Genomic DNA, 13,919 nt, shown 5'->3' with positions numbered 1-13,919 from the left:
TAGGGGAGGGGAAGGGGGGCGGGGAGGGGAGGGGGAGGGGCTGGGAGGGAGGGGGATGGCCAGAAGTTAAGAGTGGCTAGAGAGCGGGGTACACAGGCAGGTGCTTCGTTTCACACATTCCCCTAACATCTGGGCAGGTTTGCCTCCAGGACATGACCTTGGGCAGAGTCTCTTGGAAACCAGCTGGCCCTTGGGAGGCCCTGTCCTGAGTTGGCCGTGTCCCCAGACTTTCCTGGCTGGCGTCCTCAAGTGCAGATCTTCTGGTTATTTGGTTTTCTGTTCCTGCCTCTCCATGTCCACTGCTCTTTCCCAAGTGCGAGGCTGAGGGCTCTCAGGTCATGGGTTCCCTCTCTGGGCAGGAGCTGGGTGCACCGGGTCTCCACAGCTCCAGTCAACACAAGCTTCCCAAGTTGGAGTGAGCTCTGCACACAGCTCCATGCTCGTCTACCCTCTCTCGTCTGCATGGCAGCCTCCCTCACAGAGAGGCGCAGGGCTGTGAAGGGTGGAAAGCAGGCAGCCCTTGGTTCGGTGTAGCCACTGGGGCTGCCAGGAGCACAGCACAGCCAAATGTGAGTGCTAAGCTGTGCTTGAGCCCTTGCTCAAGACCTCCTCCTATTCTCTTCCTCCGCCCCCACCACTCAGCAGACCCCAGACTGGGCTGTGATGCTTCCCCTCTGTAGTACTGCACAGCTCAGAGGCAGCAGGGAAGAAGCTGGGCATTCAGGAGCCCTGAATCCTCCATTCTGCCATACACTCACCTGCTGTGTGACCCCAGGCAAGTCGCTTAGCCTCTCTAAGCCTCTCTCTTCATCTATGAAAAGGGATAATAGCATCCTCTTTGCCATCCTAGGGTTTGAGGGAGGTTCCTGAGTAAACATGGGTGAAAACACAGTAAACTGGCAAGCATGACACGTGTATGTGTGACAGGGGGAGACAGTCAATGAGACCAGTGATGTTTCATTTATCCCTCTTGCTCCCCAGAACAAGGGACCTGGCTGCTGGCTTGGTAGAGTCTGGAGATGCTAGTGGGCCCTGCACCTCCCCTGTCCCGCCCTAGGAGACCTCTGACCGGAAATGCTTCTTCCACCCATCATGGGAGCTGCAGTAGCCCTGGGGTGAAGGGTATAGAGGGAAGTTTGGGCCTGGGCCCTGGAGCAGCACCCTGGCTCCCACCCACAGCAGGGCTGTCTGCCACAGTGCATCCTCCAGTGGCCTCCAGCGCAGCCCCACACGGACCCACCTCAGAGAAGTGTGGTGGGCCTGGCCTCAGCCACCTCTGGCCTCTCTGCTGGTCTCAGTTCCATGACCTCCCACTAAGCCCACGCACTTCCAAGAGGCCCAACCCCCCAGGAAAGCAGGAGGGTGGGCGGGGGGCTTCCCAGGGCTCTGTTTTGCAAGGGGGGGACAGAGAATCACCAGGGGATACTGGTCTATGCCACCATTCAATCACTTGTTCAGTAAGTCACCAAATATGTTCTTTACAAAGATTAAAGAGCACACATACGTGAGGAATTATTAAGACATTCTAGTTGAGGAACCAGTGAAAATACGTTTAAAAGCACCCTCTCAGGCCAGTTATGTAACAGCGTAGGACAGCAATGCACCCCAGAGACAAAGGCCAATGAGAGTGCGGCAGAGGCACATGGCAGGTGTGGCTGACATCCAGAGAGCTGTGCACAGAGGGGTGTGGCCAGGGGAGCTGCAGGGGGTGAGCAGTGCCTCAGTTTCCCTCCTGCGTGGTCAGGCAGTGCAGGGCTTGCCAGCGGGGCTAGCCCAGCTCCGGACAGCTGATGCTTACCCAGGGCTTGCCAGGCACTGCATCCATGGATCAGCCCATTCAATCCAGAAAGTAACCCCACGGGGCAGGAACCTTCGTTACCCTCACTTCCGAGGGGAGGAACATCCACTCACCAGCAGCACACGGCTTGCATGTGGCAGAACTGGGACTGGAACCCAAGCGGGCAGGCTGCAGAGCCAGTATGTCTAGTCTCCACTAAATTGCACTGGGAGAATGTGAGCCAATAGCCCTCCCAGGCATGAGAACATCAGAGCTGGAAGGGACCCCAGGGACTCTGGGCACTCTCCTTTTAGGAATGGAGAAACTAAGGCACTGGGGGGGTGACATGTCTTGCCCAAAGCCACGCAGCCAGAGAGTGGCAGAGCTGGGTCTAGGCTGCCAGTCCCCGACCTGCCACTGCTTCTCTATACTTGTCTAGTCCAAGTGTGGACGGGGAACCAACGACATGGGCATCACTGGGAGCTCGTGAGGAATGCAGAGTCTCAGGTCGCACTCAGGCCTCTGAACAGAAACCTGCATTTTGACGAGAGCCCGGCGATTCACAGAGACTTTACAGTTTGGGAAGCACTGCTCTGTGCTACCCTGCCTTCCTAGTCTGTACCGTCTGTTACTGTGAGGACAACGACACTGTATCGATACTCTGTAAAACTTGAAATTACAGCATTCTGGAAGCTCCATCCCAGGGTCACCTGGGATGAATCATCTGGGATCTGGGGGAAGCAGAGGGAGCAGGTCCCTCAGAGCTTGATCCTTCAAGGCCCAGGCACACGAGTCACCACTAACCTGCTAATAAGATGGGAGCTTAGCCCTGAGCTCGGGTTGCCCAAGCCCAGTGGGGATGACACACTCACAGACAGGGTCCAGAGCATCCTCCATCATAGCCACAAGTGGCTGGAAGAGAAGGCCTAGATCCCTGAGGAAGAACCAGGAGGTTGGCTGGGAAGCGCAGCCTGGGGATAGAGCCTGACAGCAGCGGTGGTAGCCAAGAGCTGGCTTGGGGTGAGGGCCAAGGGGCTCCAGTTCTCTCTCCACTCTCTCCCAGCACCTCCCCTGTAGTGTGAAAAGGCTTTTCTCCATCCATGGAAAGTGCTATGTCCTCAGAGCCTCAAGACCCTCCGCCTCCCCAGCCTTCCCTGAATAGAAATCCTGCCACCTCCCCCGGTGAGGTCAGAGGCTGAGACTGCCCAGTGTGCCCACCTCAGCCTCACACACATTCTGGCTTGCTGGCTGGTAGCCCCTGTCCCAGCCCTGGATCCTGGGAAAGACAGTGGAGCTGGGCAGGAGCAAGGGCAGGGCCAGAAGACTGGGGGAAGACCCAGGGCTGGGGTGACCACAGGACCATAAGGGCCTCTTGCTCTGTTTCCAGCTCCTCTGAATCTGAGGCAGCCACACAATGGCAAGGGGAGTCCCACTGTAGCTGACGGGGGAGGGGGCCGGAACTCCACCTTCGAACACAGACCCAAGGCTCCACCAGGACCGTCAGACTGAGCAGGAGCTTTTCCCTGGAGGACACCTCCCAGGCACTCAACTGACTTTGCTGCCCTTCAGACGCCCTACCCTCCTCTCTACAAGCTCTTCCCCTTTCTCCTTCATGTACAGCTTAACACTCACCCTTCTGGGAAGCCTGGTACCTGCTCTGAAGAACCATGGCTTGTTCTGGTTCTGTACTTGTCCCATCATTTGGGCTCTGTGTGTGTGCGGGTGAGAGACAGAGAGATCCACCTTCCACAGTATTCAGGAACCTCTTCCAGTCAGGGTGAGAGCTCAAGCCTGAGGTCAAGGACCTCAGAAGCCACACAGGGAGGTTCTGAGTGAGCTCTAGCTCTCGGCAAATGCCCCTCTGACTTGCTGTGTAACCTTGGGCAACCTCTCTCCCTCTCTGAACCTTATGTAAAATGAGGAACAAGGCCAAGTAGCTCTCTTCAGGTTGGTCTTGGAGGAGCTCTAGGGCTCCTCAGAGAAGCCTTTGGAGAGTGCATGGCCTCCAAGGCAGGCCCAATGGGCAGGGCTCCAGCCCCTCCTCCCAATTAGGGCAGCTCTGCTACTGTCTGTTTTTTATAATGGGCTGTTTGTTGCCTTTTGTTGACAAAATGGCCTAAATGCTTAGGGAAAGTTCTGGAGGATTCTTACAGTGCTATCTAGCTGGAACACTCTAGGGGTAGATCTTTGCTCCACGTGGCACAATTCTGGGCAGTTCCAGGCTGGGGCCCTTGGGCACAGTCAGCACCAAGGGGAAGAACGCTCTCCTTCAGCTGGCTTGGTCCAGGAGTGGCGGCAGACCACGCCTGGGAGTGCAGGGCACAGGAGGGAAGACGGTCCAGGTATCCTTGTCTCTCTCAGTTTCTCGTGGCCTGGAAGCTGCTCCATCTGTTTCTCCTTCCTGCCCTTCTCCACTCACTCAAAACCTTCCAAAGGAAGCGGCTCTCATCAGAGCAAGGGAGGCTGAAGATGCTGAAGCCATAGCCTTGTTCAGGGGGTTGCTCGGTCCGCAGGACTGAGTGCAACCCTGGAGAAAACTAAGTGGATCTGTGGCCTGTTTCCATGGAACAATTAGCTGGAAAACGGTCCAATCTCTGTGTGGCTTTGTAGAGGTGTAGGCTCAGCTCAGCAGAGACCAGACAGTCTCTCATTCCCAAGGGTCCAGCCACAAGAGCCATGAAGACAGCAGTATCCATTGACTCAGCAATTTCACCCCCGGGAATTCAACCCAAGGAGACATGACAGAAAGAAAAGGCCATCTGCATAATGATGGTTACTGTGGCATTAGTCAAAATAGCCCCAAACAGGGAGCCACCCAGCCACCCAGCAACAGGGCTAGTAAATTACAGAACATCAACTAGATGGAATATTATGCACCCACTAAAATCAGTGTGTGAAGGCTGTGTGGAAACATTGATGATAAAAAGTTAACAAAAGATAAAAAAAGAAGCAGCTCAGCACAGATCAGTTAGTTCCCTTTCTTTTCTCTACAAAAGTCACGACAAAGAACTGCAGGGCAACTTGCAAAAATGAAGAATTGTATTAGGGCAGTCGTATTACAGGCGACTTGTTGCATTCATTGAATAGATAATTATTGAGTGGTTACTATGTGCTGGGTCCTGTGCTGGGTGCTGAGGCTGGAGCAGCGAGTGGGAATGCATTTCCTGCTCTCCATCCAGAGCTTCAAATCTAATGCTGTATGTTTTTCCTAAACGTCCTTCAAAGTTGTCCTAGGATCATCTTTCAATAAAAAATAGTTGATGAGGGCAACAAGCGAGGAAAGGTGCTCCTCTCCTTCTGGGCAACGTATTTCTCTCCTGGTATCAGAACCACCTTCAGCCGGATTACATACACGTTAGAAGAAAACTGAATGTCAATGTGGTAGTGACATTTCAGTCTTATAATGTCTTAGTTTCTTTTGAAGCAAAAACATTTAAAAAAATCCATGTTAAAAAAGAGGAAAAAAGTTAGGACTTGTTACTAATCTTGCGGTGGAATAATTAAGTGTGCCTAATTCTGAAAGTAGCAGGCTAAATTATGCAGTGCCAAAAGTGACAACTCTCATACCTACACCATCCCGTCTATAGCGGCATGGTTCTAGCTTTATAGCTAAAATACGCTGCCAGAAAACCTAATAAAAGGAAGCAAAAATATTTCTGTTTATATCAAGCTGCCATTTGAGAAAGACTTTTAAATATGTTCTTCCCTATGTGTAAATCTGACAGTAGTTGCATAATTAAAACCCCAGTGGAGATTTTCCTTTTAATCTTTTCAAAGAAAACCAATAAAACATCCTTCAGGATGTGAAATGATGGATTAATACCCTTTGGATTGTTTGATTTCTTTGAGCTAGAGCACTGCCTCCAAGAATAGTATTAATACGAAAAGAGCCACTGTCTTTGTCTTTAGGAGTTCATGTAACCCAGGAGATGCAGCTAATGACACGCCAAAGGCCACACACGCATCTATAATGAGTTACGCTTGTGTCAGATTTTGTTAAATGGAGGAATGAATAAATGGATGCATTCACATTAAAGCAAACTTGATTTCAACCCCTTGGGACTATGTCACAGAGCATAAATGAGAGAAATAATAATTACCCAGGATTTCAGTTCAGTGTAAGCAATCAATATGAATAATTTACACCACAAAGTGGATTTTTATTTTGCCTGAGCCATTCAGATTGACTTGCTATATGGCCTCAACTACTGCTGAACCATCACTGGCAAATTTTTCTGCTGGGTCTTTGTCATGTGGACTCACATATGTCTATGCAATTGCAAAGTGCCTAGTTCTGGATACGGGGCCCTGTTCAAGCCAAATGTCAGGACAAACATTCCATCTCATCACGGTATTCCATCTAACCCTGAGCACACACAGCCACACTTGAATTTTTCTTCTATGTCTCCCTCTAGCTGAAGGCCCATTCCTACCCTTTCCTCCCCTCTCCTGCACACATGCACACACAAAACACACATACACTGGTGCAAAAGAAAGTAGAGAGAAAGTGGCTTCTGTCCCTGGACCAGAGTTTACCAGAAGTCTCCTACTTGTTAGTGTTCCTGTCTCTGACCTTCTTGGTACCAGCTCTTGCCTTCCCAGCTGTCCAAGACCTGCCAGACACTTCTAGTCTGTCTGACCTTTAAGATATGTCTGGTCCTTCAAGCTTTCTCTGGACTTAATCAGTTCTTGGCCTGACCAACAGACCAATCCTCCTGCCCAGCCCTGCCCTGGTGTCAGACACAACACACACACACTCATACAGACAGACACACACCCATTATTAAATATGTCAATCTCAAACAAGAATGTGGTGGACACATTCTATGCATAAAATTAGTAGAACAAACACTGCATAACTTGGATTCTGGAACTGGCTGAACACATCATTAACTGTAACCTAAGACAAGTCCCTTAATACTCTGTGCCACATGGAATTGGACCAAAGGTCCCCTTCTTATTCGAATCATCTTTAGTGAGGACAGCCAAGATATGGTGCCCCTAAACGCTGCAATCCAACTGCCCATGCTGGAATATGGTTTAACCTTTCAAAATATAGTGCTGGGCCTGACATACACAACACATCATATTTATGGAATGAACGGAGGAAGAGTTTTCTATACTAAAGTCTAGATGAATCATTTAGCTTGGTCTACACAACACAAAAAAGAAATGTCTACACTGCTGCATGGACCATACATACTGTGATATTCACTGATCAAAAAAAACCTGAGTGCATGCTAATTTTCCTCTGCACCAAGTGAAGTGGCAGACAGAGAATCGTGACAGCCCACTTTGGACTGAGCTTTGGCTTCCAGAGCTGCTGAATCCATAAAAACACCAATAATAATAATAATAGTCTGAAGACTCAGGGCATTTGAGGGAAAGGAACTATGTAAGCAGAAGAGAAGCTGACATACGTATGTCTTTACTTAAATCTCATCCAAGTACATTTTGAAAGAGAAGGCTGAAATGACAATCATGCTACTTGAGGATTCGGCAGAACTTATCTGATTGACAGAAGTGACCAATTTGAATCACTGCCCCAGACCACGACAACAGGTGGATAACTGACAGAGACGCCAGTACTCATGTGGCCATCCTGGAACCCCTGCAAAGGGCTAGTTCAATGCTGAGCTGTCCATAGGCTAGTTCTGGTCCCTGAGTGCAGCTTCCCTCAGAGATGAAGGTCTCCCTGCAGCAGATTTTGGAAACAATGTGCTGGGTCCTTTGTAACACGGCCACACGCTTCGGTGTAGCCCTCCTACACCGCTTGCCTAACATCTGAAAACACAAATCAAGAAAAAGAACATAGTTCTTTTCCGCTTGACTAAAGAACAACCAATCCTGCCAGTAGATTAAAGGCTGGGGCTTGGAACAATCTGCCAACACACTGACTTGATTTTGTGCAAAGAGCCTGAGAGAAGCTTAAGAAGCCAAGGGTGGGCAGTGCATGAAGAAACTGATGGGAGCTCATCAGAGAGGCACAGAGAACATAGGTCACTGGAATGGGGCCCCATCTGGATGGACTCTTGGCCTGTAGGAGGAGAGGACACTGTTAACACCTTCCCTTTCAGCCTGTGGGTTCCATGAGGAAGCTAAAGCCAGAGCATGTCACCAGAAGAGAGATGCTGTGGCCACCCAATATGTGCACAGGTGTGCCTCTAGGTGGAAGAGGGCAAAAAGGTGTGTTTAGAAGAGGAAGAGGACAAATCAATAATGAGCAATGAATGTATGATATCATCCTCCAGGACTAAGCATCCTTAGTACTTTTAAAGCACTTAAAAAAATTCAAGTTGCTATAGTAACTTGATGCAGCTCTTAAAAGGGGATTTTTTTGAGGGGGTCATTTTATATCTTCAATCACCATAACAACATGATATAGCTTTTAAAGGGTATTTTTATCCAATTTGTGTGTACTTTGGACTTGGGCCATATTTGCCTTTTCTATTTAAAATAATCAGATCAAGCATGACACATGAAAAATCACTGAAGGCAAGGAAGCCCTTTTGTAGACTATACATATACACTCAGAGAGACATCTCTAGCTGTTCACATCCTGCACAGGGATGCAGTCTTTCTCTCTGCCTCCCAGCAGCCATCTGCAATGGCTTACACTGATCAGTTAGTCCATGCCCCTGTCTCTAAGCTGGCATACCAAACCAGTCCAGAACCCACTCACGGAAGGTGTGAAATCCCTCACTTCTCCACCCAGTGAATCCAACCCCCTCCTCCAAAACAACCATCAAGGCACAGTGCCTTGGGGTGACTAGAGGTAAGACTGGCCAAGTGCCTTCTCCCACCCTGGGTCTTGAAGCAGGAGTGGATGGGACACACACAAAGTCTTGCCAAAGTGAAAATCTTGTATTTATTCTGTACTCTGTACAGTAACTGGGGAGGAGGTTGCTTTCACATGACACCCAGAGCCCAGGGAAAGGGTGAGATGGGGAAAGTGGGTGAGAGGAGAAGAAAGAGAGGGAAGGGGTGGAGTGGGCAGCAGTGGTGGCTGCAGAATCTCTACAGGAGAGGCTCAGAAGAGGGGTGAAAGTGGGAGAAGTGGGGGGCTTTAAGGATTATTTACACAGCATTTTTGGTAAGGGAGCAAAACCATGAACATTTTATACCAAAAATAGGGAGAAGAGATGATGGAAAGTATAGAGAAACTTCCCCCTCTCTCCCAACTACCCCTTGGTGCCACTATTGGTTGGAAAAGATGGCACAGTAACAAAGAAGAAAGGTAAAGAAATTGGAGGGGAAGTTGGGAGGGGAGGTGGGGGAGAAGGGGAAGAAAACCAAGGGGGGCCCAGAACAAGAGCGCCTGAAGTCCTGACCGCCAAGTCTAACGGGCTTTTCTTTGGGGAGGAGATGGTGTAGACTGTGAAAGAAGAGGGTGGGAAGGAGATCTAGGAAAGAGATTCTGGGGAAAGTGGTCGCCCTCCCCAGGTAACAGGGCTAGAGGACGCTGAGGGGGAGCGCGTGGTAAAAGAAGAAAGGAGAGAGAAGATCTAGAGAAAAACGCTGTGAGTGGAGGGGTAAAGGGCTTTCCAAATTACCTGGGTGAGGAAACTGAGGCCCAGGGAGCGTAGGGAACAGGAAGGAAGCCAAATGCCCTTGACACATATTCTCAGACGTCCTTTTATAGAGGAGGTGACTGAGGCGCACAGAGGTTAGCTCCTGGAGCTGGTAAGTACTGGAGAGCGGGCGGCCCCGGGGCTGCCCAGCGCCTGGTTAGGCTTCTCCCCATTCGGCCTCACTGCCAGGCGAGTCACCAGTGGAGCGCCAGAGATGGGCCTCTCAGGTCACCTCCCACGACGACAGCCAGTTAAGAGAGAAAAGGGGCAGGAGGAGGGGGATGGGAGGAGAGGAGAGAGCGGGACGAAAGTAGGCAATGGGGCATTAGACGGAAAGGGGGAAGCCGACGGACGCGGACCGAGCCGCCCGGCGGTGGAAAGGGCGGCAGGTGGAAGGCGCAGAGAGGAAAGACGCGCGCAGGGCGGGCCGCTCACCTATGGTCGATACCACGGTGCCCACGAAGTAGAAGGCGCCAGGGAAGTCCCAGCGCGGGCGCAGCGCGTCGGCTCGGACACCAGCGGCCAGCGCGGCCTCGTAGTGCCGGAGGAAGGCGCGCAGCTCCGGCTCGGCCACGCCGTGCGCCGCGCTGAAGTTGCGCAGCGTGGCGCCCCAGCGCGCCCGCACCTCCGCCTCGCCCGGGCTCTCGAGCGCCGAGAAGACTGTGGCGCCCGCCACCAGGTAGAGGCCGATGAGCGCCGCCAGCAGCACGAAGCGACCCGTGTCCTCGTTGAGGTGCGAACGGCGGCAGCAGCAGCAGCAGCAGGAGGGGCGCGGCAGGCGGCGGCGGCAGCGGCGGGGCGGGGGCCGGGGGCTGCGGGAGGACATGGTCCGGAGCTCAGCCCAGGGGCCGGGGCGGCGCTCGGAGCCCGGGCCGCGACATCCCCCCCGCGGGAGCAGAAGCGTGAGGATGGTGGCCAGGGGTCAGGGGCCGCAGCGGAGCCCCTCGCCGTCTCCTCCAGAGCCCGGACGGCGGGGCGCCTCCGCCTCCTCGTCGGCGCTCAGGCCGCACACGGGTCCCGCGGCCCTTCGGGCGCCCGGGCTGGGGCGCTCCTCTCCGCGCCCCGACGCCTCGCTGGCTCCCGCGGCTCCTCACCCGCCGCCCTCGGGCACAGGGGTCTGAAGCTAGGCCCCTGCCGCCCTGTGGCCGGCGTCCGCGGGGCCCCGGGCCTCATACTCCTCTCCAGGCAGGCCGCGGGCTGCGGACAGGGCGGGCTGTGAAGCCCGGGTGCCTAGGACTGGGACGCGGCAGCAGGACGTGAAGAGAGCCCCCGGGGGCGTCCCATGAGGCGTTCCCGGCTCGGCGGCTCCCAGGCGCAGGCTGCGCGGGCAGTCCAGCTCCCGCCCCCGGGCCTGAGCTAGCGGCGTCGGCTTCAGAGCTTCAGAACCGAGCCGAGTCCGGGGAAGCGCTCCCTTTCCAGCTCCAGCCGGAGAGCCTCCCGGCACGGAGAGGCGGAGTCACCGGCGCCCGGGGCGGGCTGTTGGCGGGGTGGGGTGGGGGGGGGGGAGTAAGGAAGGGAGGGAAGGGGTGGGGAGTTGGACTGCTGCGACGCCTCCCGGGCGTTCTGGCGGCACTAATGCGGGGCGCCGAAGCAGGTGTCCGGACTGCGGTGCTGGCTACCACCCCTCTGGGGAACCCGGTCCGGCCCCTTCCTGCGCCTGGGCTCTGGAATCCCTCCCTAAGCTTCAAGCTGCTTCCAAACTTTGCTCAACTTGATGGTGCCCTGCGGTCTCAGGGCCTGGGGGCCGCAGGACCCGAGTCCCTCGACACCGGGTTCTCGGGCTCCAGTTTGAAGTTTAAGTTCCCTCTCGCTCCCTTCTTCTTTCTGGATCCGGGTCTCGCAGCGCCAGGTCTCGGAGGGTTCCTCTGGGGAAACGATCCTGCTTGGGAAGGAGTGGGGGTGGGGTCACACAGCTCGGGGCGACCGCGGAAGGAGGGCGTCTCCTCCCCCTCCCGACTGAGCGAGCGGCCGGCGTCAGCACCGCGGACAGCGCATCGGTGCCGCAGCCCCCGGGCGGGAGGCGCTATGACTGCGGGGGTCCACCGCGCGGGGCGAGGCCGGTCACCTTGCTGCTCTGTGCTCCCCAAACCCTCTCTGTTTCCCTTTCTACCGCTTGTGTGTACCCCCCGCCCCCAACCGGAGGCAGGTGCGGTCGCTGAAGCAGAGTGCTGCCTGGGCGGGGATGCTGCGGAATAGAGACAGGGGAGGAGTCAAGCGCTAGTAGGGGATCGAGGCGCCACGGGAGAAGGAAGCGTCCAGGCCCACCCGGCTGCTAGGTCCCCTCTCGCCACCCCAGCTCCCTGACCCCTCTAGCCCCGGGTTGGGGAGCTTGGATAAGAACCTGGCTGCGGCAGGGCGGATAGAGGAGGTGTGGGAGGAGTTCTCTAGCTGGCTCCCCGGAGGCCCGTGGGGGGAAGGGTGCTCTTGAGCGCCCGGGGGAAATTGTCGCCCCCTCCACCCTGCCACGACCGGGAAACACCGTGGGTGCTCCGCCCTACCGCGGGGGCTTCTCCACTGGCCGCAGGCCGGCTTGACCTGGCACACAAAGTTCTGTGTCGAGGAACGCCCTTGGTACAGATGGAAAACCGTCCTCAGCCGGCTGCCAGCCCCTTCTCTGTCCGTCCCCCTTTCACAGGAGAGGCGGCCCCTGACGATGATGAGAGACACAGATGACAGAAAGTAAAGATAATCATGGTGACTATGCTTAGATACCCTAGGTGGCTGAACTGTGGCAAAAGGCAAAACTGGCCCCTCACCCCAAATCCCGCTGTGTTTGGTCTTCACAGTAGAACACACTCAAGCTAAGGTCCACCCAAAGTGGTAGCAGTAACCTCCGTCCCCTAAGGGTCATGGTGCTCAAAGTGGTCCCTGAATGAAGGGACTCACTCACTGAGCATTTCATCACCTGGGAACTAGGGCACCTCTGACCCCATGCCCCGACATGGACACGGGAGTGGGGAACAGGAGAGTTGTTGGAAAGCTGAAAGGCGTCTGACTTGGGACATCGATTTTCCCAAACAAGGGCATGTTGGAGTCTTGGATCTTCCTAGAAATGCTGCTCCAGTTTGTAGATGGAGCCAACTGCACTCCCCTCTGTGTTAGGGAGGGGACAGGTGGGGAGAGACTACCACCACCATAGTCAGAACCAAGCTTCCTGGCACTGGGTGGCTGTGGCTAGTTTTGCAGCGATCTTCTTAGAAAGAGACAGGGGAACCCTTGTGTGAAGGGAAGAACATCTCAACTGCTGAGAAGGCAGAGTCCCCTCCTCCTTTTTCTAGAGCACAGTGGGAGGTTTATACAAACATAAATTATTACCATGTCAGACTATTGTTATTATTGGCAAAATGTACTTCAAGCACTCTCTCCAAGCCTTTGCCTCCCCTGAGTTCTTCACTGGTGTCACCCCAACCTGTTCCCCTAACCCTATCTCTACAAGCTCCTGCTGGCAGGGAGGACAGCCCAGCCATAGACCTCCAGGGCTGGATTCCACTTGACTGGTCACCTTTGACAGAATCCCTGAGAAGTGTCATTCTAGGAGTTGGCTCTGGAGTCTCTAGATGAAGCTGAGGGTGGTGCCAGAGCTCTCAGTGGCTTTCTTCACCCAGACTCCCAGGGCAGGGACAGAGTGCTTCGCTGCAGTGTTCTCTGCCTCTGGATCAGCTCCTTGTCCAGTTGGCAGAGGACCTGCCTTGTCCTCCAGCTTGTTATTCTAGCTTGATTAGCAGCAAACCCCTGGCATCAATCTCAACTCCGAATGACCTAATCAATTTATATAATAGGAAAATGATGAGTTCCCTGCATTTAGCCATGGGTCCTTTGGGGAACCAGCCCCATGATGAATGCCACTTTTGCCCGCTAAATCACTATATGAGTCACTGACTTTTAGCTGGCTGTCCTCAAAGCCCTTATCTCAGCTATGAATTGCTACAACAGCCTCCTAAGGATGGGGGCTTGCTGTCTCACCTGTCTCCCTGCTTAGGTCCATCCTCCCTGCACCTGCCAGTCATTGCTGTGATCATGCCTATTTGATCTGATCATATGACTGATGTCCGTAGATCATAGTCTCCCGTGGCTCTGCCCAAGCTTTAGTCTTTAAACCCTTGAGGCCGTGATGCCCAATAGGTCATTCCAGCTTCACCTCTACTGCCTCTCACTTGTACCCCAAGTGCTCCACACTCAGCCTGATCTCTAGCCCTTTGCTTGCACTATGGCCCCTGCTGGAGTGCCATCTTCTATCTCCTCCTCTCTAGCTCTTCAAATATGCAGCTTAACTCAGGTTAGACCTTTTTTCCAGTAAACTTTTTCTTTGTAGGGTATTTTGACCCAATCGCTTTGATGCCCCATCATTTCAACCCTAAGATCATTTGATTCTGCCATGTCCTTGAGAACTTCAGACAGGACACTTGAGCAGGTACAGCCTCTTTCTGTCTCTCTCTGTGAGTCTTTCTGTCTTTTATAAAAGAAAACACAATGGCAGGAGTGTTAACCAGGGAAATTAGGTAAGGTCAAACACAATCAATGGGCAATTCCACTCCTAGGTATATACCTAAGATAAATGAAAACATACGTCC

At 53.7% G+C, this 13,919-nt stretch overlaps 1 protein-coding gene across 1 annotated transcript in view; it reads right to left on the bottom strand.

The window, feature by feature from the left end:
• Positions 1-10,367, bottom strand: part of KCNK12 (potassium two pore domain channel subfamily K member 12) — a 52,766-nt gene extending 42,399 nt beyond the window's left edge. Inside the window, exon 1 of the mRNA XM_023619125.2 lies at positions 9,784-10,367. Within this exon, the coding sequence (XP_023474893.2) occupies positions 9,784-10,174 (391 nt within the window). The 5' untranslated portion in view covers positions 10,175-10,367. The remainder of the gene's footprint in view (positions 1-9,783) is intronic.
• Between the last annotated feature and the right edge of the window lie 3,552 nt (positions 10,368-13,919).

Source organism: Equus caballus, chromosome 15, assembly GCF_041296265.1.
Source record: "Equus caballus isolate H_3958 breed thoroughbred chromosome 15, TB-T2T, whole genome shotgun sequence".
Classification (NCBI taxonomy): Eukaryota; Metazoa; Chordata; class Mammalia; order Perissodactyla; family Equidae; genus Equus; species Equus caballus.
Note: the sequence above shows the minus strand (reverse complement) of the source record. Positions and strands in the feature narration are given on the sequence as shown.